This window comes from Oncorhynchus mykiss, chromosome 6 (assembly GCF_013265735.2).
Source record: "Oncorhynchus mykiss isolate Arlee chromosome 6, USDA_OmykA_1.1, whole genome shotgun sequence".
Lineage (NCBI taxonomy): Eukaryota > Metazoa > Chordata > Actinopteri > Salmoniformes > Salmonidae > Oncorhynchus > Oncorhynchus mykiss.
In genome coordinates, this window is record NC_048570.1 from 84,689,568 (window position 1) to 84,712,067 (window position 22,500).

The following is a 22,500-nucleotide window of genomic DNA, read 5'->3' on the forward strand; positions in this document are numbered from 1 at the left end:
GAGAGAGAGAGAAAGCGAGAGAGAGAGATCCGACAACCACTACAGGCTCCCTGGCAAAACAATGATTCAAAGTTACAAAGTATCTACAACGCAGGTGTTACGTTGTACTTACCAGTCATCGCCTTCACTCCGAAACAGAAGAGGAATATAGACAGGAGAAGCTGCGGAGCATGGCTGTCATACATGATAAAGACTAGCTGTGACTGCAGAGGGTGTACGCGCCTGCACAGCGAACCAGGACTGCAGGGAACTTCCACAAAGTTAGTGAAGTTAATCGGAACTCCAGGCAAAGGGAATTTGAAGCGCTAGACACGCCTGTCGCACTTCGGCACTGCCTCTACGACCACCGGATTGGTTAGGGTAGTTTAACCAAAACATCTCTAACGTTTGATTGGACAGAAACAACGTCAATCATTGGGGGGCTGCAACTTAACACGTGGTTTTAGTGTAAAGGAGAAAATATTTGGGAATGTTATATATATATATTTTCATGGGTTGTGCAGTGCAGTTGCAATATAACCCACTGTTATTTGATATATGCTTGTTTATCAACTTGTAGGACAAAGTCCACATTAAATGTGTAGGGCCTGTAATAGCCGATCGACAGTATTTTCAGTCCAAGTGTTAGGAATCAATAGGCAACTAAATGAAAGCTGTGAATCAATTCAAGCAGTGCAATTGTAGCCTGTTCAGCCTGCATTTGCTAGACTGATTGAGATGACTGTAGGTCTAGCTGGTTACATGTCTGTTCACAGGCCAAGAAACATGTTGCTTCAATTCAACCTCTTGGATAAAACGAAATACACAAGAAGAAAAGCATGCAGAAAAACCACAGTACAAATCACATAGAGGGGCTTTAGCTGGGCTAGCTAATGGACTGTTAAAGTCTCTCATCAGCTCCTAATTGCAAATGGGAAGAAAATGTGTTTCAATTAGTGAGGGAGATATACATCAGTGGTTGGCCTCTGGCAATGTGTCCCAGTTTGATAAGTCAGGATGAAATTCCCAGCCATCCTGAGTGTGCTTACATTGTCTAATGTACCACAACTAGGACCTGCCTCTGTGTGCCTGTCTGCCTCCCTGTCTGTCTGCCTGTCTGTCTGTCTGCTGGTCTGCCTGTCTGCCTGTCTGTCTGCCTGTCTGTCTGTCTGTCTGTCTGTCAGTGGGTGTGTCTGTCTGCCTCTCTGCCTGCCTGTCTGTGTGCGTGTCTGTGTGCCTCTCTGCCCATCTGTCTGCCTGTCTGTCTGTCCGTCTGTTTGTCTGTGTGCGCACACTGCTCTTTTCATCCACAACCAAACGGTTTTCTAGATATAGCCTACAGAGATAAAGGGTGTGGAGAAGGCAATCAGTTTGCCTCTGTCTCCAGCAGGCAGCACAGCCTCTGCATCAGCCACGGTCGAACACTGCCACCAGATATGGATGCAGTCATTTACAATAGGCCAACCCGGTCTATCCTAACCCAGCCCAGAGCCAGCCCCACACACAAAAATACTATTCTGTCTATCCAACTACACTGGCAGTCATTTACAATAGGCCAACCCGGTCTATCCTAACCCAGCCCAGAGCCAGCCCACACACACAAATACTATTCTGTCTATCCAACTACACTGGCAGTCATTTACAATAGGCCAACCCGGTCTATCCTAACCCAGCCCAGAGCCAACCCCACACACACAAATACTATTCTGTCTATCCAACTACACTGGCAGTCATTTACAATAGGCCAATCCGGTCTATCCTAACCCAGCCCAGAGCCAACCCCACACACACAAATACTATTCTGTCTATCCAACTACACTGGCAGTCATTTACAATAGGCCAACCCGGTCTATCCTAACCCAGCCCAGAGCCAACCCCACACACACAAATACTATTCTGTCTATCCAACTACACTGGCAGTCATTTGATTGCCTTTACTGCTTCATTGGTTATGGGGTGTGCTTCAGAGCATCAATCACAAACAAATAGACTCAGCCCATTGGAAGACACTTTAACAGATCAGCACTGACCGGACAAAAGCTGATTGGTGGCACTACTGCCGACTCACGTTCCTGTTCATTCGAGTAGAAAAGGGGCTGAAGTAACTGAATTGTGTGAAAGAAGCATGTGTGTGTGCGTGTGTATGTGTGTGTGTGTGTGTGTGTGTGTGTGTGTGTGTGTGTGTGTGTGTGTGTGTGTGTGTGTGTGTGTGTGTGTGTGTGTGTGTGTGTGTGTGTGTGTGTGTGTGTGTGTGTGTGCTACACCAGGTCTACATCCCAAATGGCACCCTCTTCCCTATATGGTGCCAGACTTTTGGTCCGAAGTAGTACACTATAAGTGGCAATAGGGTTCCATTTGGGACGTGGCCCTGGTGTAGCACGCACACACACACACACACACACACACACACACACACACACACACAATCTAATCTAATCTAATTCCAGGGGTAGCCCTGGTTCAATCTAATTCCAGGGGTAGCCGTGGTTCAATCTAATTCCAGTGGTAGCCATGGTTCAATCTAATTCCAGTGGTAGCCATGGTTCAATCTAATTCCAGTGGTAGCCATTGCTCAATCTAATTCCAGGGGTAGCCGTGGTTCAATCTAATTCCAGTGGTAGCCATGGTTCAATCTAATTCCAGTGGTAGCCGTGGTTCAATCTAATTCCAGTGGTAGCCCTGGTTCAATCTAATTCCAGTGGTAGCCCTGGTTCAATCTAATTCCAGTGGTAGCCCTGGTTCAATCTAATTCCAGTGGTAGCCCTGGTTCAATCTAATTCCAGTGGTAGCCCTGGTTCAATCTAATTCCAGTGGTAGCCCTGGTTCAATCTAATTCCAGTGGTAGCCCTGGTTCAATCTAATTCCAGTGGTAGCCATGGTTCAATCTAATTCCAGTGGTAGCCATGGTTCAATCTAATTCCAGTGGTAGCCATTGCTCAATCTAATTCCAGGGGTAGCCGTGGTTCAATCTAATTCCAGTGGTAGCCATGGTTCAATCTAATTCCAGTGGTAGCCCTGGTTCAATCTAATTCCATTGGTAGCCGTGGTTCAATCTAATTCCAGTGGTAGCCGTGGTTCAATCTAATTCCAGTGGTAGCCGTGGTTCAATCTAATTCCAGGGGTAGCCGTGGTTCAATCTAATTCCAGTGGTGGCCCTGGTTCAATCTAATTCCAGTGGTAGCCGTGGTTCAATCTAATTCCAGTGGTAGCCCTGGTTCAATCTAATTCCAGTGGTAGCCCTGGTTCAATCTAATTCCAGTGGTAGCCCTGGTTCAATCTAATTCCAGTGGTAGCCCTGGTTCAATCTAATTCCAGTGGTGGCCCTGGTTCAATCTAATTCCAGTGGTGGCCCTGGTTCAATCTAATTCCAGTGGTAGCCCTGGTTCAATCTAATTCCAGTGGTAGCCATGGTTCAATCTAATTCCAGTGGTAGCCCTGGTTCAATCTAATTCCAGTGGTAGCCCTGGTTCAATCTAATTCCAGTGGTAGCTATGGTTCAATCTAATTTCAGTGGTGGCCCTGGTTCAATCTAATTCCAGTGGTAGCCATGGTTCAATCTAATTCCAGTGGTAGCCCTGGTTCAATCTAATTCCAGTGGTAGCCCTGGTTCAATCTAATTCCAGTGGTAGCCCTGGTTCAATCTAATTCCATTGGTAGCCATGGTTCAATCTAATTCCAATGGTAGCCTTTCTCATAACTCTCTCTCTTCCATCAATAGTCCATACATCATCCAGACCACAGGAGTCTGCTGGGGGAGGACGACTCATAATATTGCCTGGAACGGAGCGAATGGAATGGCATCAGGCACATGGAAGACATGTATTTGATACCATTCCACCCAACTCCGCTCCAGCCATTACCACGAGCCGGTCCTTCCCAATTGAGGTGTCACCAACCTCCCGTGATCCACATCCATATCAACACAGAGATTGTTTTTTCATACCTCTGTTTTCCTACCCTGGTCTGTTTTCCTACCTGTTTGTACTGCCTTGCCAACTCGTTCATTGTAACACCAAACAGACAGACTATAGGATCTGGCAGGACAGCAAAGATCTAGGACAAGGCTATACTATTTTCCTCCGAGAGTGACTGAATATCTTTTGTCATTGCAGTTTGGTTTTGTTTCATGGACCATGGTTAGACTGTGGGGTAGTGAGTCTGGCGACAGTACATTTCTTCTGTTGAGACCTGACAGACAAGCCCCAGAGTATCAGGACTGAAGGAAGCTAAGCTGTCTTTTCTAAGGAAGGAACAGGTCCTAGACTAATCCTCTATGGAGCCTCTGTGTGTGTGTGTGTGTGTGTGTGTGTGTGTGTGTGTGTGTGTGTGTGTGTGTGTGTGTGTGTGTGTGTGTGTGTGTGTGTGTGTGTGTGTGTGTGTGTGTGTGTGTGTGTGTGTGTAAATCTCTGGAATGAGTCTCTAGAGTGAGTCTCTAGAGTGAGTCTGTCTCAATAGACTCCGGCTTGTGTGTGTTTGCGTGCTTGTGTGTGGATTATTCCCAATTCCAGGGCTTTGATTTCTAACGTTCTAAAGCTAGGGGAACCTCCAAAGACCTCTGCTTTCTCTCCGGGACAAGCAGCCAGCCCTAAACACTGATCTGAAGTCCGTCAAACATTTTCCTTATAATGGTAAACGATAGGATTCAGGGAAGGTAAACTGATCCCATATCTGTGCCAACCAGTCAAACAGAGCTGTCCCACTATAGCAGACCCAGGGATCATCAACTAGATTCAGCCGCTGGCAGATTTCTTTCTTGGGCAGATGGTCAGGGGGCCGTAATGTAATTACAAATCAATTGTAGACTGCAGATTGACCGCAAGAAGCCAAAACAGATACAACATTTGACAAAAACATAGTCATTTCAAACCTTACTTACATTTGTATACAATCACGTCTACTGTGCATGGGAATATTTACAAACAGATTTTCTAAATGAAAATCCCTTGGAGATGATTTCCAGATGTTTTTACAGTCTTTATGTACAACAATAAAACAAGTTTGCTCAGAAAACTTGGGGGCCAAGTAAAATCACCCATGGGCCAAATTCGTCCCGCGAGCCACCAGTTATGGAACCCTGCAGGGTAGAGTGACTGGGAAGTGATTTACGTCACTGATAGACGAGGGCAATGTGATCAACTTGACACTTTCAAATGACTCCACATCAATCAAATCAAAATGATTGGTCACATACAGATATTTAACAGATGTTCACACATACACACACACATATACACACACACACATACACACACACATACACACACACACACACACACACACATACACACACAATCTGTGCACCTCACTTTGACATTATAATCCCCAAGCCATAGCGCCCCATGAAAATTACTTATGTCATAGCAGGCAGTAAGTAGCGATCCCAAATGACACCCTATTCACTATAAAGTGCACTTCTATTGACCAGAACCCGATGCCATTTGGGACAAAGCCTTTTTCTCAGTCTTTTATCCAACATTTTCTTGCTGAATTCAGAGGTGTGCTCATTCAGAGGTGTGTTCATCCTCGGATGGGGCCACAGCGTCTCCTGACCCCTCCTGTCTCAGCCTCCAGTATTTATGCTGCAGTAGTTTATGTGTCGGGGGGGCTAGGGTCAGTTTGTTATATCTGGAGTACTTCTCCTGTCCTATTCGGTGTCCTGTGTGAATCTAAGTGTGCGTTCTCTAATTCTCTCCTTCTCTCTTTCTTTCTCTCTCTCGGAGGACCTGAGCCCTAGGACCATGCCCCAGGACTACCTGACATGATGACTCCTTGCTGTCCCCAGTCCACCTGACCGTGCTGCTGCTCCAGTTTCAACTGTTCTGCCTTATTATTATTCGACCATGCTGGTCATTTATGAACATTTGAACATCTTGGCCATGTTCTGTTATAATCTCCACCCAGCACAGCCAGGAGAGGACTGGCCACCCCACATAGCCTGGTTCCTCTCTAGGTTTCTTCCTAGGTTTTGGCCTTTCTAGGGAGTTTTTCCTAGCCACCGTGCTTCTACACCTGCATTGCTTGCTGTTTGTGGTTTTAGGCTGGGTTTCTGTACAGCACTTTGAGATATCAGCGGATGTACGAAGGGCTATATAAATAGATTTGATTTGATTTGATTTGATTAGTGCATGCGACTGAAAAAATTGAAATGAACAACTCAAATGTCTTATTGGACAAGCCCGGGTAAGTCCCTCCCTGTTTCAGTTAGTTTTCTTCTGTTTGGTTGAACACGACCCAGGTAAACCCACCTCTGACAGACTGCAGCCAGCTTTCTATTCTCTCCATCTCATCCAGGTTTGTGACTCACCATAGTTATACCTGGCTCGTATCAACAATCCTTTCAGCGATGTCCGTCTCTCTTGCCCACCAATGGGAAATGTGTCATTCACAACTGTTAAAGAATCTCTCCACCTTGTAGATAAATGTAAACAAGCCTGGCTTGAAGCAATGACCATACAGTTCCAATCAGAACAAGCACACCAACTCCTACGCCAAAAAGGTCAAGACCTGCACTCTTCCTACAACACAGTATTCTTTGTTCCAGCCCAGCACTAACACACCTGATTCAACCACCAATTCATTTAATATAGGTGTTTTAGCACTAGGATGCACCCCAACCCCATCCCTGCCTCCCCTCTACAGTTAACTTGGAGTTGAGTTTCACATAGGAGAGAGCTAGGACATGACCTTTGACCCAGAGGCTGTATGTGTCTTATTTGAGCTCCAGACAGTCAGGTGGTAAGACAGGCCGACGGACGGACAGATGGAAATGGACAGACGGAGACGGACAGACAGATACAGACAGACAGATACAGACAGACGGAGACGGACAGACAGATACAGACAGACAGATACAGACAGACAGATACAGACAGACAGATACAGACATACATATACAAACAGACACAGTACATGCAGACAGACAGATACAGACAGACACAGTACATGCAGACAGACAGATACAGACAGACACAGTACATGCAGACAGACAGATACAGACATACATATACAAACAGACACAGTACATGCAGACAGACAGACAGATACAGACACAGTACATGCAGACAGACAGACAGATACAGACATACATATACAGACAGACACAGTGCATGCAGACAGACAGAAACAGACATACATATACAAACAGACACAGTACATGCAGACAGACAGACAGATACAGACACAGTACATGCAGACAGACAGAAACAGACAGATACAGACATACATATACAAACAGACACAGTGCATGCAGACAGACAGAAACAGACAGAGGCATCTCTCAGCCTGTGAGTCTGTCATTCCACACGGTGAAGTAGAGTTGTGGCCCGCATTTGCTGTTTTCAAGCCTGCTCTGGTGGGAACAATCCTGGGAGCATTCTGTGTCAGTCAGGAGTGTGTGTGTGTGTGTGTGTGTGTGTGTGTGTGTGTGTGTGTGTGTGTGTGTGTGTGTGTGTGTGTGTGTGTGTGTGTGTGTGTGTGTGTGTGTGTGTGTGTGACTTTCAGCTTTGGAAAAGCAAAACATTCATCCCAAGTATGAAAGCCATGACAGGGGAGGTGGAGTTTGAATTTAGTCCCTTAATGTGTTGAGAATGATTTCTGCTCTCTTTGACTGAATGGGTTACCCTGGGAATCAGTGGTCTTGGATATAAGGCTCTTAAAACTGCAGAGCCAGTAATCTCCATCCAAGTTGGTTTGACTGAAGACCGTGGGGATCTACTCCCTCTAGAGGGCAGTTGTGGTAACACAGGACTGGCACTACAAACAGATGAATGACACAGAAAAGACAATGGCATGATAGTATATCAAATTAAAATAGAACATCAAAAAGATGGCATCCAAAAATGTCACCTTCCTCCCTATATAGTGCAGCGGGGTCCATAGGGCGCAGGGCAACATTACTGCGCTATAGGGGATAGGGTACCCTCTGTTTATAGCCTCATTATTGTTATTGTGTTACTTTGTTCTCTTTAGTTTATTAGGTACTTATTTTCTTAACTCCATTGTTGGTTAAGGGCTTGTCAGTATTTCACGGTAGTAAGGTAAGGTAATACCTGATGTATTCGGCACATTTGATTTGGGACACGTCCCATAGATGTCATCAGATAGCTTGTGAGGATCTCTCAGGATATCCCCTACAGAGCCATGTGAATCTCTATAGTATACGGCTCAGTTCCTGTTAACACAGTGCACCTACTTCAATATGATCTTAACACCTTATAAATGTGTTGGGTTGTATAAATCACATGAACAGGATAGATCTGTTCTGGACCAGGAGAAAGATGTCACACACACACACACACACACACACACACACACACACACACAGAGAGAGAGAGAGAGAGAGAGACACACACAGTGCTGGTCAAAGACAGGTTTATTGCAGTACATAAAACACACGACACTAGACAATTATTGTTTCAAGTTTCAAGGTCACGTGCACAAGTACAGTGAAATGCCTTTCTTTCGAGCTCTAGTTACAGTGGGATGTTCACTATAACATTCCAATCTTTACCTTTTAGAAACCGATCTGTATTACACCTCACAGTGAGTGACTCCTAAAGGTTTTACAGTGCTTCATTAAAACAGTGTAACATTGTTTCATTGTTACGTAAATGTTTCTTCAGCATTCTGAACGACGCAGGATTTTCCCTCTGGCTCACACGTTCTCATACAATCATATGATTAAATACTACATAAAATAAAAGCACTTATAAAATACAGACCATAGTTACTGTATGGGTCAATCAATTAGCCAAATATTGGCATGTTGTTGTTTTTTTAAATCTGAAGAAATGTACATAAAGTACTAAAAAGTGTTGATCGTATTCAATAAAAATGCTTGTGGAAAGAAAGGAAAGGAAAGAGAGGACAGGGAGTAGGAGAGAGAGAGAGAGAGAGAGAGAGAGAGAGAGAGAGAGAGAGAGAGAGAGAGAGAGAGAGGGAGTAGGAGAGAAGGAGAGAGGGAGTAGGAGAGAGAGAGAGCGAGTAGGAGAGCGTGAGAGCGAGTAGGAGAGAGAGAGGGAGTAGGAGAGAGAGAGAGAGTAGGAGAGAGGGAGTAGGAGAGAGAGAGAGCGAGTAGGAGAGAGAGAGAGGGAGTAGGAGAGAGAGAGAGAGGGAGTAGGAGAGAGAGAGGGAGTAGGAGAGAGAGAGAGAGAGAGAGAGTAGGAGAGAGAGAGAGGGAGTAGGAGAGAAGGAGAGAGGGAGTAGGAGAGAAGGAGAGAGGGAGAAGGAGATGGAGAGAGGGAGTAGGAGAGAAGGAGTAGGAGAAAAGGAGAGAGGGAGAAGGAGAGGGGAGTTGGAGAGAGGGAGAAGGAGAGAGGGAGTAGGAGAGAAGGAGTAGGAGAGAAGGAGAGAGGGAGAAGGAGAGGGGGAGTAGGAGAGAGGGAGATAGGGAGTAGGAGAGGGAGAGTAGGAAAGCGGGAGTAGTTAGTGAAGGAGACAGGGAGTAGGAGAGAAAGAAGGAAAGAGGGAGTAGGAGAGAGGGAGTAGGAGAGAATGAGCAGGAGACAGGGAGTAGGAGAGAATGAGAAAGAGAGAGGAAGTAGGAGAGAATGAGAATGACTTGGAGAGACACATAACCTACCCCCCCCCCCCCCCCCCCCTCTCTCTCTCTCTCCAAAACACGCGGTCAATATCATCTGGAGGAGTCCATTGTGATATTGCCTCTCATTCATCTCCTGGTTGTCCATAACTAACCCCCATAGCCAGCAGAGGTTGAAATAAACCATGTAGACCGCTAGTGAATGAACACAGCCCATAAACTATAAACCCTTGCCAGGCCTTGATGGATGAAGGGCTCAGGTGAAGCGTCCGTGTGGCACCGTTTTTCTGCAACAATACTGAACTGATTAAATATGATGATGAACAAAAACACAAGGATTTTAGTGTTTTTTGGTTTGGTTATCTGGTCTTTGTCTCATTGCTGTCTGAGGAGGGTTCCATGTGAAACTGTGCCATCATCAACATTGTTTTCCTTGAAGATGAGAGGAGTTTGGACGTGGAAGAAACTACAGGCCAAGAAAAACGCTCTCTTTCTGTGTGTGAAGTATTATTTTTTGCCAGGCTACATTCCAAATTCTAGAGTCATAAATCTTAATCTAAATGTTTGTCTGCTTGCTGTTGTTTTTCCATATGGGATGGAATCTGTTTTGTGTTGTTCCAGCTTCTCCTATGACCTCGATCCCACCACTCCCTGCCTCTGGTGCAGGGCTCTGCCAATCACGACACGAGCTTGGTCAGTAGACGGTTTTTGATGGGCAGACGTTCTCCGAGAGAGATAAGTGTCTGAAGCAGCCGTTGTTGCCCTCCTTTGTGCCCAGTCCAGAACCGTTGCCGTAACGATAACTGCCCTCCTCTTTTTCCTCTTCAGTCAGACTGCTTTCGTCACCATCCTCCTCATCATCACTTCTTTCATCTCTGGTCATCTGGAGTAGAGAGAGAGAAAGACACAGAGAGACGGATAGAGAGACAGAGAGACAGAGAGAGAGAGAGAGAGAGAGAGAAAGAGAGAGAGACAGAGACACAGAGAGACAGAGACACACACAGAGAGACAGAGACAGAGTCAGAGAGACAGAGAGAGAGAGAGAAAGAGAGAGAGAGAGAAAGACACAGAGAGACAGAGACAGACACAGAGAGACAGAGACAGAGAGAGAGAGACAGAGAGAGAGACAGAGAGACAGAGAGAGAGAGAGAGAGAGAGAGAGAGAGAGAGAGAGAGAGAGAAAGAGAGAGAGAGACACAGAGACAGAGAGAGAGACAGAGAGAGAGAGAGAGAGAGAGAGACAGAGAGACACAGAGAGACAGAGAGAGAGACAGAGAGAGAGAGAGAGAGAGCGAGAGAGCGCGAGAGAGAGAATGTACTCAGGACATTCATCGAGATATAATGCCACTTTCTACCTCAGAGACCATCATCATCTCTAACACAGTAGTTCCCATAGTTCTCTCTCTAAAGTGATTATTTGTGATCCAAGAAAATAAAACCAGTGTCTCAAGCCAGTACTCTGTCAAAAAAGAAATCAGCTGTGACCAACCATTTGGGAATCACTGCTCCTGCATCACAGTTCTGCGTAGCCCTATATCACTCAGAACAAAACATTCACCTAAAAGTAGCATTGAAACCTGGGGCTGCATGTACTGAGCGTCTCAGAGCAGGAGTGCTGATCAAGGACGAGTTTAGCCTTTCAGATCACAATGAATACGATAACATGGATAGCTGATCCTAGATCAACACATACTCTGAGACGCTACCTACAGCCCTGAGCTATTTCAACTAATGCAGAAACCCAATTGGCCGATCAATCAAAAACACCTGGAGTTTAATCCATGGTAGGTCAGGTCAGTCTTTCAGACTTACCATAACAGACTCTATTCTCTCTCCTTGAGCCGTCTGACCGCTCTGAGCCACATTGTGTTTTCCAGAAATATAATTATGTTCGGCACAATGCTAAATCACCAATAATTATGTCCCAATGGCAACCCACTGTTGCCTTGTGACCTTGTGGGGGTTGAGTAATTGCCTCTGGCACCTTAGCTGTTTTCTGCCGTTGCCGTAGCTGACAGGGATCAAGCACTTTGCCAAGCCCAACACAATTGCACACACACACACACACACACACACACACACACACACACACACACACACACACACACACACACACACATTTCTAACTGCTCAGTTAGTAAGTCTACATACAGAATGAGAACAATGAAACAATGAAAAACAGGAGCATTGGGTCTTAGGCTAGATTCTAGACCACACTGACAGAGAACAGACACTGGTGTAGCTATCTGACAGAGAACAGACACTGTAGTCATCTGACAGAGAACATACACTGTAGTCATCTGACAGAGAACAGACACTGTAGTCAACTGACAGAGAACAGACACTGTAGTTAACTGACAGAGAACAGACACTGTAGTCATCTGACAGAGAACAGACACTGTAGTCAACTGACAGAGACCAGACACTGTAGTCAACTGACAGAGAACAGACACTGTAGTCACCTGACAGAGAACAGACACTGTAGTCATCTGACAGAGAACAGACACTGTAGTCAACTGACAGAGACCAGACACTGTAGTCAACTGACAGAGAACAGACACTGTAGTCATCTGACAGAGAACAGACACTGTAGTCAACTGACAGAGACCAGACACTGTAGTCAACTGACAGAGAACAGACACTGTAGTCACCTGACAGAGAACAGACACTGTAGTCATCTGACAGAGAACAGACACTGTAGTCAACTGACAGAGACCAGACACTGTAGTCAACTGACAGAGAACAGACACTGTAGTCATCTGACAGAGAACAGACACTGTAGTCAACTGACAGAGACCAGACACTGTAGTCAACTGACAGAGAACAGACACTGTAGTCACCTGACAGAGAACAGACACTGTAGTCATCTGACAGAGAACAGACACTGTAGTCAACTGACAGAGACCAGACACTGTAGTCAACTGACAGAGAACAGACACTGTAGTCATCTGACAGAGAACAGACACTGTAGTCATCTGACAGAGAACAGACACTGTAGTCAACTGACAGAGAACAGACACTGGTGTTGCTATCTGACAGAGAACAGACACTGTAGTCAACTGACAGAGAACAGACACTGTAGTCAACTGACAGAGAACAGACACTGTAGTCAACTGACAGAGAACAGACACTGTAGTCATCTGACAGAGAACAGACACTGTAGTCAACTGACAGAGAACAGACACTGGTGTTGCTATCTGACAGAGAACAGACACTGTAGTCATCTGACAGAGAACAGACACTGTAGTCATCTGACAGAGAACAGACACTGTAGTCATCTGACAGAGAACAGACACTGTAGTCATCTGACAGAGAACAGACACTGTAGTCATCTGACAGAGAACAGACACTGGTGTAGTCATCTGACAGAGAACAGACACTGTAGTCATCTGACAGAGAACAGACACTGTAGTCATCTGACAGAGAACAGACACTGTAGTCAACTGACAGAGAACAGACACTGTAGTCATCTGACAGAGAACAGACACTGTAGTCATCTGACAGAGAACAGACTGTCATGTACTGTCATGTTGTGTCTTGTCTCTGTCCTTTCCCTTCACCCTGTCTCCCTCTGCTGGTCGTTGTTAGGTTACCTTTTCTCCCCCTCTTTCCCCCAGCTGTGCCTTGTCTCCTCCTAACCACCTCGTCACCCCTTTTCCCACCTGTTCCCTTTTTCCCTCTGATTAGTCCCCTATATCTCTCTCTGTTTTTGTTCCTGTCCTTGTCGGATTCTTGTTTGTTGTGTTTCATGCCTGAACCAGACTGTCGTCATGTTTGCTGTAACCTTGTCTTGTCCTGTCGGAATCTGCCGGTCCGTCTGAGCCTACCTATGTTTGGTAATTAAAGAAGCTCTGTTTAAGTTAATTCGCTTTTGGGTCCTCATTCACGCACCGTAACAGAAGAATCCGACCAAGAATGGACCCAGCGACTTCGGATCCTCTCCACTCAGCCGTCGGGATCCAGGGAGCGATGCTAGGCAGACACGAGCAGGAAGTGTCTGCTGCTCGACATGCCGTTGAGACCCTGGCCACCCAAGTCTCCAACCTCACAGAACAGGTTCACCATCTCCGCCTCGATCCACCGGCCACTTCCAGGGCTTTCGAATCTCCGGAGCCCAGAATCAATAACCCGCCGTGTTACTCTGGGGAGCCCACTGAATGCCGCTCGTTCCTCACCCAGTGTGATATTGTGTTTTCTCTCCAGCCCAACACTTACTCCAGGAGCACTGCTCGTGTCGCCTACGTCATATCTCTCCTTATTGGACGGGCTCGTGAGTGGGGCACGGCAATCTGGGAGGCAAGGGCTGAGTGTACTAACCAGTATCAGGACTTTAAGGAGGAGATGATACGGGTTTTTGATCGATCTGTTTTTGGGGAGGAGGCTTCCAGGGCCCTGTCTTCCCTATGTCAAGGCAATCGATCCATAACAGACTACTCTATTGAGTTTCGCACTCTTGCTGTCTCCAGTGGCTGGAACGAGCCGGCCTTGCTCGCTCGTCTTCTGGAGGGTCTCCGCGCAGAGGTAAAGGATGAGATTCTCTCCCGGGAGGTTCCTTCCAGCGTGGATTCCTTGATTGAACTCGCTATTCGCATTGAGCGACGGGTTGATCTTCGTCACCGAGCTCGTGGAAAGGAGCTCGCGCTCTCCGTCGCCCCCCTCTCCGCATCACTACCATCTTCCTCTGCCGGCTCGGGTGCTGAGCCCATGCAGCTGGGAGGTATCCGCATCTCGACTAAGGAGAGGGAACGGAGAATCACCAACCGCCTCTGTCTCTATTGCGGTTCCGCTGGTCATTTTGTCACTTCATGTCCAGTAAAAGGCCAGAGCTCGTCAGTAAGCGGAGGGCTACTGGTGAGCGCTACTACTCCTGTCTCTCCTTCAAGATCCTGCACTACCTTGTCGGTCCGGTTCGTCAGCTTCCTGCAGTGCCTTAATAGACTCTGGGGCGGAGGGCTGTTTTATGGACGAGACCTGGGCTCGGGAACATGACATTCCTCTCAGACAGTTAAAGGAGCCCACGGCCTTGTTCGCCCTGGATGGTAGTCCTCTCCCCAGGATTCAGCGTGAGACGCTACCTTTAACCCTCACTGTTTCTGGTAATCATAGTGAAACCATTTCTTTTTTAATTTTTCGTTCACCTTTTACACCTGTTGTTTTGGGCCATCCCTGGCTAGTTTGTCATAATCCTTCCATTAATTGGTCTAGTAATTCTATCCTCTCCTGGAACGTCTCTTGTCATGTGAAATGTTTAATGTCTGCTATCCCTCCTGTTTCCTCTGTCTCTTCTTCACAGGAGGAGCCTGGTGATTTGACAGGGGTGCCGGAGGAATATCACGATCTGCGCACGGTGTTCAGTCGGTCCAGGGCCACCTCTCTTCCTCCACACCGGTCGTATGATTGTAGTATTGATCTCCTTCCGGGAACCACCCCCCCCCCCCCGGGGTAGACTATACTCTCTGTCGGCTCCCGAACGTAAGGCTCTCGAAGATTATTTGTCTGTAGCTCTTGACGCCGGTACCATAGTCCCCTCCTCCTCTCCCGCCGGAGCGGGGTTTTTTTTTTGTCAAGAAGAAGGACGGGTCTCTGCGCCCCTGCATAGATTATCGAGGGCTGAATGACATAACAGTGAAGAATCGTTATCCGCTTCCTCTTATGTCTTCAGCCTTCGAGATCCTGCAGGGAGCCAGGTTTTTCACTAAGTTGGACCTTCGTAACGCTTACCATCTCGTGCGCATCAGGGAGGGGGACGAGTGGAAGACGGCGTTTAACACTCCGTTAGGGCACTTTGACTACCGGGTTCTTCCTTTCGGCCTCGCTAACGCTCCAGCTGTCTTTCAGGCATTAGTCAATGATGTCCTGAGAGACATGCTGAACATCTTTGTTTTCGTTTACCTTGACGATATCCTGATTTTTTCACAGTCACTCCAGATTCATGTTCAGCACGTTCGACGTGTCCTCCAGCGCCTTTTAGAGAATTGTCTTTTTGTGAAGGCTGAGAAGTGCACTTTTCATGCCTCCTCCGTCACATTTCTCGGTTCTGTTATTTCCGCTGAAGGCATTAAGATGGATCCCGCTAAGGTCCAAGCTGTCATTGATTGGCCCGTCCCTAAGTCACGCGTCGAGCTGCAGCGCTTTCTCGGCTTCGCGAACTTCTATCGTCGTTTCATCTGTAATTTCGGTCAGGTGGCAGCTCCTCTCACAGCCCTTACTTCTGTCAAGACGTGCTTTAAGTGGTCCGTTTCCGCCCAGGGAGCTTTTGATCTCCTCAAGAATCGTTTTACATCCGCTCCTATCCTTGTTACACCTGACGTCTCTAGACAGTTCGTTGTCGAGGTTGACGCGTCAGAGGTGGGCGTGGGAGCCATTCTTTCTCAGCGCTCCCTCTCTGACGACAAGGTCCACCCATGCGCGTATTTTTCTCATCGCCTGTCGCCGTCGGAACGTAACTATGATGTGGGTAACCGCGAACTGCTCGCCATCCGGTTAGCCCTAGGCGAATGGCGACAGTGGTTGGAGGGGGCGACCGTTCCTTTTGTCGTTTGGACTGACCATAGGAACCTTGAGTACATCCGTTCTGCCAAACGACTTAATGCGCGTCAGGCGCGTTGGGCGCTGTTTTTCGCTCGTTTCGAGTTTGTGATTTCTTATCGTCCGGGCTCTAAGAACACCAAGCCTGATGCTTTGTCTCGTCTCTTCAGTTCTTCAGTAGCCTCCACTGACCCCGAGGGGATTCTCCCTGAGGGGCGTGTTGTCGGGTTGACTGTCTGGGGAATTGAGAGGCAGGTAAAACAAGCGCTCACTCACACTCCGTCGCCGCGCGCTTGTCCTAGGAACCTTCTTTTCGTTCCCGTTCCTACTCGTCTGGCCGTTCTTCAGTGGGCTCACTCTGCCAAGTTAGCCGGCCACCCTGGCGTTCGGGGTACGCTTGCTTCCATTCGCCAGCGTTTTTGGTGGCCCACCCGGGAGCATGACACGCGTCGTTTCGTGGCTGCTTGTTCGGTCTGCGCGCAGACTAAGTCCGGTAACTCTCCTCCTGCCGGCCGTCTCAGGCCGCTTCCTATTCCCTCTCGACCGTGGTCTCACATCGCCTTAGATTTTGTCACCGGACTGCCTTCGTCAGCGGGGAAGACTGTTATTCTTACGGTTGTCGATAGGTTCTCTAAGGCGGCTCATTTCATTCCCCTTGCTAAGCTTCCTTCTGCTAAAGAGACGGCACAAATCATCATCGAGAATGTTTTCAGAATTCATGGCCTTCCGTCAGACGTCGTTTCGGACAGAGGTCCGCAATTCACGTCTCAATTTTGGAGGGAGTTTTGCCGTTTGATTGGGGCTTCCGTCAGTCTCTCTTCCGGCTTTCACCCCCAGTCTAACGGTCAAGCAGAACGGGCCAATCAGACTATTGGTCGCATCTTACGCAGTCTTTCTTTTCGCAACCCTGCGTCTTGGTCAGAACAGCTCCCCTGGGCAGAATACGCCCACAACTCGCTTCCTTCGTCTGCGACCGGGCTATCTCCTTTTCAGAGTAGCCTCGGGTACCAGCCTCCGCTGTTCTCATCTCAGTTCGCCGAGTCCAGCGTCCCCTCCGCTCAGGCTTTTGTCCAACGTTGCGAGCGCACCTGGAAGAGGGTCAGGTCTGCACTTTGCCGTTATAGGACGCAGACTGTGAGGGCTGCTAATAAGCGTAGAACTAAGAGTCCTAGATATTGTCGCGGTCAGAGAGTTTTGCTCTACACTCAGAACCTTCCCCTTAAGACGGCTTCTCGCAAGTTGACCCCGCGGTTCATTGGTCCGTTCCGTATTTCTCGGGTCATTAATCCTGTCGCAGTTCGACTTCTTCTTCCGCGATACCTTCGTCGCGTCCACCCGGTCTTCCATGTCTCCTGCATCAAGCCCGTCCTTCGCGCCCCCGCTCGTCTTCCCCCCCCCCCCCCCATCCTTGTCGAGGGCGCACCCATCTACAGGGTCCGTAGAATTTTGGACATGCGTCCTCGGGGCCGTGGTCACCAGTACCTCGTAGATTGGGAGGGGTACGGTCCTGAGGAGAGGAGTTGGGTTCCCTCTCGGGACGTGCTGGACCGTGCGCTGATCGAGGATTTCCTCCGTTGCCGCCAGGTTTCCTCCTCGAGTGCGCCAGGAGGCGCTCGGTGAGTGGGGGGGGTACTGTCATGTACTGTCATGTTGTGTCTTGTCTCTGTCCTTTCCCTTCACCCTGTCTCCCTCTGCTGGTCGTTGTTAGGTTACCTTTTCTCCCCCTCTTTCCCCCAGCTGTGCCTTGTCTCCTCCTAACCACCTCGTCACCCCTTTTCCCACCTGTTCCCTTTTTCCCTCTGATTAGTCCCCTATATCTCTCTCTGTTTTTGTTCCTGTCCTTGTCGGATTCTTGTTTGTTGTGTTTCATGCCTGAACCAGACTGTCGTCATGTTTGCTGTAACCTTGTCTTGTCCTGTCGGAATCTGCCGGTCCGTCTGAGCCTACCTATGTTTGGTAATTAAAGAAGCTCTGTTTAAGTTAATTCGCTTTTGGGTCCTCATTCACGCACCGTAACACAGACAGTGGTGTAGCTGTCTGCACCACAGCACCAATCAGAAGCTACTGACCCATAACACCACATGGACGTCAATGCAGAAGGGCTGAGGTCTCTGTTACCCTCCACTCACATCAGACAGCACTGACTTTCAGAGACCACCTGTTGGCTATGCATGATCTAGTCAGGTCAGTCAAGCAGCTGTAGGTTGGGGCTCTATGTGTGTTTAGAGCAATGTTTCCCAGAACTCTCCTATAGTAGGATCCACTTACATCTAACATTTAACATTTTAGTCATTCAGCAACTTTAGTGCATTCATCTTCACATAGCTGGGTGAGACAACCACATATCAAATCAAAATCTAATCACCTTTTATTGGTTGAGTAAACATATTTTGCAGATGTTATTAGGGGTGTAGTGAAATGCTTATGTTCCTAGCTCCAGCTGTACAGTACTAGTACACCTGTTTCATCTGGTCAACTCATCATCAACCTCTGGTCAACCCTTCATCATCCTCTGGTCAACCTTTCATCAACCTCTCTGGTCAACCCATCATCAACCTCTCTGGTCAACCCATCATCAACCTCTCTGGTCAACCCATCATCAACCTCTGGTCAACCCTTCATCAACCTCTGGTTAACCCTTCATCAACCTCTGGTCAACCCTTCATCAATCTCTGGTCAACCCTTCATCAACCTCTGGTCAACCCCTCATCAACCTCTGGTCAACCCCTCATCAACCTCTGGTCGACCCCTCATCAACCTCTCTGGTCAACCCATCATCAACCTCTGATCAACCCATCATCAACCTCTGGTCAACTCATCATCAAGTTGGTATTCTGTCAGTTTGTACCATCACAGTCGTAGCAAGATCATGTTCTGTCAAGTCAGTGCTAGTAGGAAAATACTTTTAAATACTTGATTCATTTAAGGTACTATTTGAAGAGGTAGGGTTTCATGTGTTTTCAGAAGATAGCCAGGGACTCTGCTGTCTTAGCTTCAGGCGGAGGCTGGTTCCACCTTTGGGGTGCCAGGAGAGAGAAGAGCATTGACTAGGCTGAGTGGTAGCTGACATCCCCCCCCCCCCCCCCCCCCCCCCCAAGCACACCTAATTCCAACTAATCAAGAACATGATGATTAGTTTCCCAGATGAAACAGGTATGCTAGTACTGGGGTAGATCAGTGGAAGACCACCTGTTGATGGAAGTAGAACGGCTGGGGGACTCAGAGAGCGGTTTGGGGACCACTGGTTTGAGTGTCAGACTGGTATGATTCAGGCCTGCTTGAAGTGGTGACGTTGTGACCATGTGATGGCTGTCATAAAGGGAATGGGTGTAGAGTGGAAAAGAAAGAGTGAAATAAACCACTGCCAAAAAGATGACTCACTTTGCCGAAGAGGAACTTCTTGACCATGCGCAGGATGAGGTAGGCCCAGAAGATGTGCAGGAACAGGAGGACCACCAGCATGACGTTGAAGAAGTAGTAACCAAAGAACGGGGGGTACTGGAGTGTGGGGTACACCCACGTACAGTGGATCAGCCTGGAATGACGTAACCAATACAGACAATGATGCTGATGATGGTAATGCATTTTATTTGCAAGATACTTTTTCACAAACCCGAAGTGCTAAAATATACATTTATATGATACAGACTACTAGATATGATAAGCTCTGTTAAACATTTAAACTTGTACTGGGTGGTGTTCAGTGTGCATGGAGCGTGAGAAAACAACGTGAAGCAGAGGCGGTATAACCAGTAAGAATTCAATAGGATTATTTTTCCTATTTAAAAATGTTTTTGATTTTCATGCCTCCTAAACACAAGCCTTTGTGAAGGAAATGAATGGCTACTCTTTGCTTTATAGGGGTTTTTCATTATTGAAATAAGTAGGTAAATACTATGTAACTATCTGTACAAAAATGATAGCTAAGAAATCTGCTATTCTGTCAATTGGTAAGTAATGTCCATGAGAGAAAGGGGACATTGTTCAGCTTTTCAGCTTTCGTGCTCATTCAATGCCGTCCAATTCAGGAAAGATTAACCAGTTGCGGAAACATTGGGTTGTATTCAACAGGCACCAGACTGAAACAGGAAGGAAAACCTGAGCCTGACCAAACAGAAACATTGGGTCGTATTCAACAGGCACCAGACTGAAACAGGAAGGGGAAACCTGAGCCTGACCAAACAGAAACATTGGGTCGTATTCAATAGGCACCAGACTGAAACAGGAAGAGAAACCTGAGCCTGACCAAACAGAAACATTGGGTCGTATTCAACAGGCACCAGACTGAAACAGGAAGGGGAAACCTGAGCCTGACCAAACAGAAACATTGGGTCGTATTCAATAGGCACCAGACTGAAACAGGAAGGGAAACCTGAGCCTGACCAAACAGAAACATTGGGTCGTATTCAACAGGCACCAGACTGAAACAGGAAGGGTAAACCTGAGCCTGACCAAACAGAAACATTGGGTCGTATTCAATAGGCACCAGACTGAAACAGGAAGGGGAAACCTGAGCCTGACCAAACAGAAACATTGGGTCGTATTCAATAGGCACCAGACTGAAACAGGAAGGGGAAACCTGAGCCTGACCAAACAGAAACATTGGGTCGTATTCAATAGGCACCAGACTGAAACAGGAAGGGGAAACCTGAGCCTGACCAAACAGAAACATTGGGTTGTATTCAACAGGCACCAGACTGAAACAGGAAGGAAAACCTGAGCCTGACCAAACAGAAACATTCGTTTTCATTTTTGGGGCTGACTACAGAGCTGGAAAAATATAGAATTCAAATATGTGGGGGGAAAAAGGAAACGTTTGTTTTCGCTTTCAGTTGCATAACCTTTTTCTACGGTGTGCACTAATGAACACGACCCTGGTTTACTTTCTCTGCAGAGAACAGAACATGATGTTTTGTACTTTTGCAAAGTTCAACGTCTCTTTGTTTGGCCTTTCAGAGTGAAATGAGATGGTTGATTGTTTCTCACAGGAGAGGTAGACAGAACATAATTCAATAAATATTGGCTTCTGTATCACTGAGCGCTCATGAGACAAAGACTTTCCCTGACAATCACTCCTCCTGTGTGCCAACTGGTGAACATACAATAGAGAGAGAGAGACACACACACACACACACGCGCACACACACACGCACACACACACACGCACACACACACACGCGCGCACGCTCACACACACACACAGCTAGGGTTCGTCAGTAGCCTTACCAGAATGGGAAGATGATCAGTCGGGTTACCATGAACACAATGGCAAACACCACAAAGAGACTGTTGCAGGTTCTCTCCCATTTGGCATAGTTAAACAACTTGGCAGACTGGGGAAGGAGAGAGAAGAGAAAAAACACACAGTGAGTCTCCCCTCTACCAGAAACACACGGCACAGCTCACTCTATGGGGGTGTTCTATATGCACCTGTTTCTCTTCAGTGCACTACTGTTAACATGAGCCCTATATTTACCAGTGGGCCACTTGGGACGTAACTGTTGCTCTGGATAAAAGTGTCTGCCACTCTTGGCCTCCCGAGTGGCTCAGTGGTCTAAGGCACGGCATCGCAGTGCTAGCTGTGCCACCAGAGATTTTGGGTTCGGGTCCAGGCTCTGTCGCAGCCGGCCGCGAACCGGGAGACCCATGGGTCGGCGCACAATTGGCCCAGCGTCGTACGGGTTAGGGGAGAACTAGAGTGCCAATTGGGATGAAGGCATAGTTAGAGGGGAGACCAGAGGCACTAGCAACTCCTGTGGCGGGCTGGGCGCAGCGCACGCTGACACGGTGGCCAGGTGTACAGTGTTCCTCCGACACATTGGTGCGGCTGGCTTCCGGGTGAATGTTCATTGTGTCAAGAAGCAGTGCGGCTTGGTTGGGTTGTGTTTAGGTGGACGCATGGCTCTCGACCTTCACCTCTCCCGAGTCCATACGGGAGTTTCAGTGATGAGACAAGACTTTATCTACCAATTGGATACCACAAAATTCGTGAGATAAAGGGGTAAAATAAAAATATATGAATAAAAAAGTGTCTGCCACACACACACAGAACACACCACACACTACACACCACACATAACACACCACACAGAACACACCACACACTACACACCACACATAACACACCACACAGAACACACCACACACTACACACCACACATAACACACCACACAGAACACACCACACACTACACACCACACATAACACACCACACAGAACACACCACACACCACACACCACACATAACACACCACACAGAACACACCACACACTACACACCACACACAGAACACACCACACACTACACACCACACATAACACACCACACAGAACACACCACACACTACACACCACACATAACACACCACACAGAACACACCACACACTACACACCACACATAACACACCACACAGAACACACCACACACTACACACCACACACTACACACCACAC

General features: G+C 47.5%; 2 protein-coding genes across 9 annotated transcripts in view; both read right to left on the reverse strand.

The window, feature by feature from the left end:
* Positions 1 to 272, reverse strand: part of LOC110506177 (A disintegrin and metalloproteinase with thrombospondin motifs 17-like) — a 211,808-nt gene extending 211,536 nt beyond the window's left edge. For all 4 annotated transcript variants that reach the window (XM_036981246.1, XM_036981244.1, XM_036981248.1 and 1 more), the window contains exon 1: positions 113 to 272. In XM_036981246.1, coding sequence (XP_036837141.1) covers positions 113 to 185 — 73 coding nt within the window. In that variant the 5' untranslated portion in view covers positions 186 to 272. The remainder of the gene's footprint in view (positions 1 to 112) is intronic.
* A 9,291-nt stretch (positions 273 to 9,563) lies between these two features.
* Positions 9,564 to 22,500, reverse strand: part of LOC110517996 (ceramide synthase 2-like) — a 28,856-nt gene continuing 15,919 nt past the window's right edge. For all 5 annotated transcript variants that reach the window (XM_036981256.1, XM_036981255.1, XM_036981253.1 and 2 more), the window contains exons 9-11: positions 21,272 to 21,378; positions 19,427 to 19,580; positions 9,564 to 10,400 (exon numbers count right to left, since the gene is read on the reverse strand). In XM_036981256.1, coding sequence (XP_036837151.1) covers positions 10,212 to 10,400; positions 19,427 to 19,580; positions 21,272 to 21,378 — 450 coding nt within the window. In that variant the 3' untranslated portion in view covers positions 9,564 to 10,211. The remainder of the gene's footprint in view (positions 10,401 to 19,426; positions 19,581 to 21,271; positions 21,379 to 22,500) is intronic.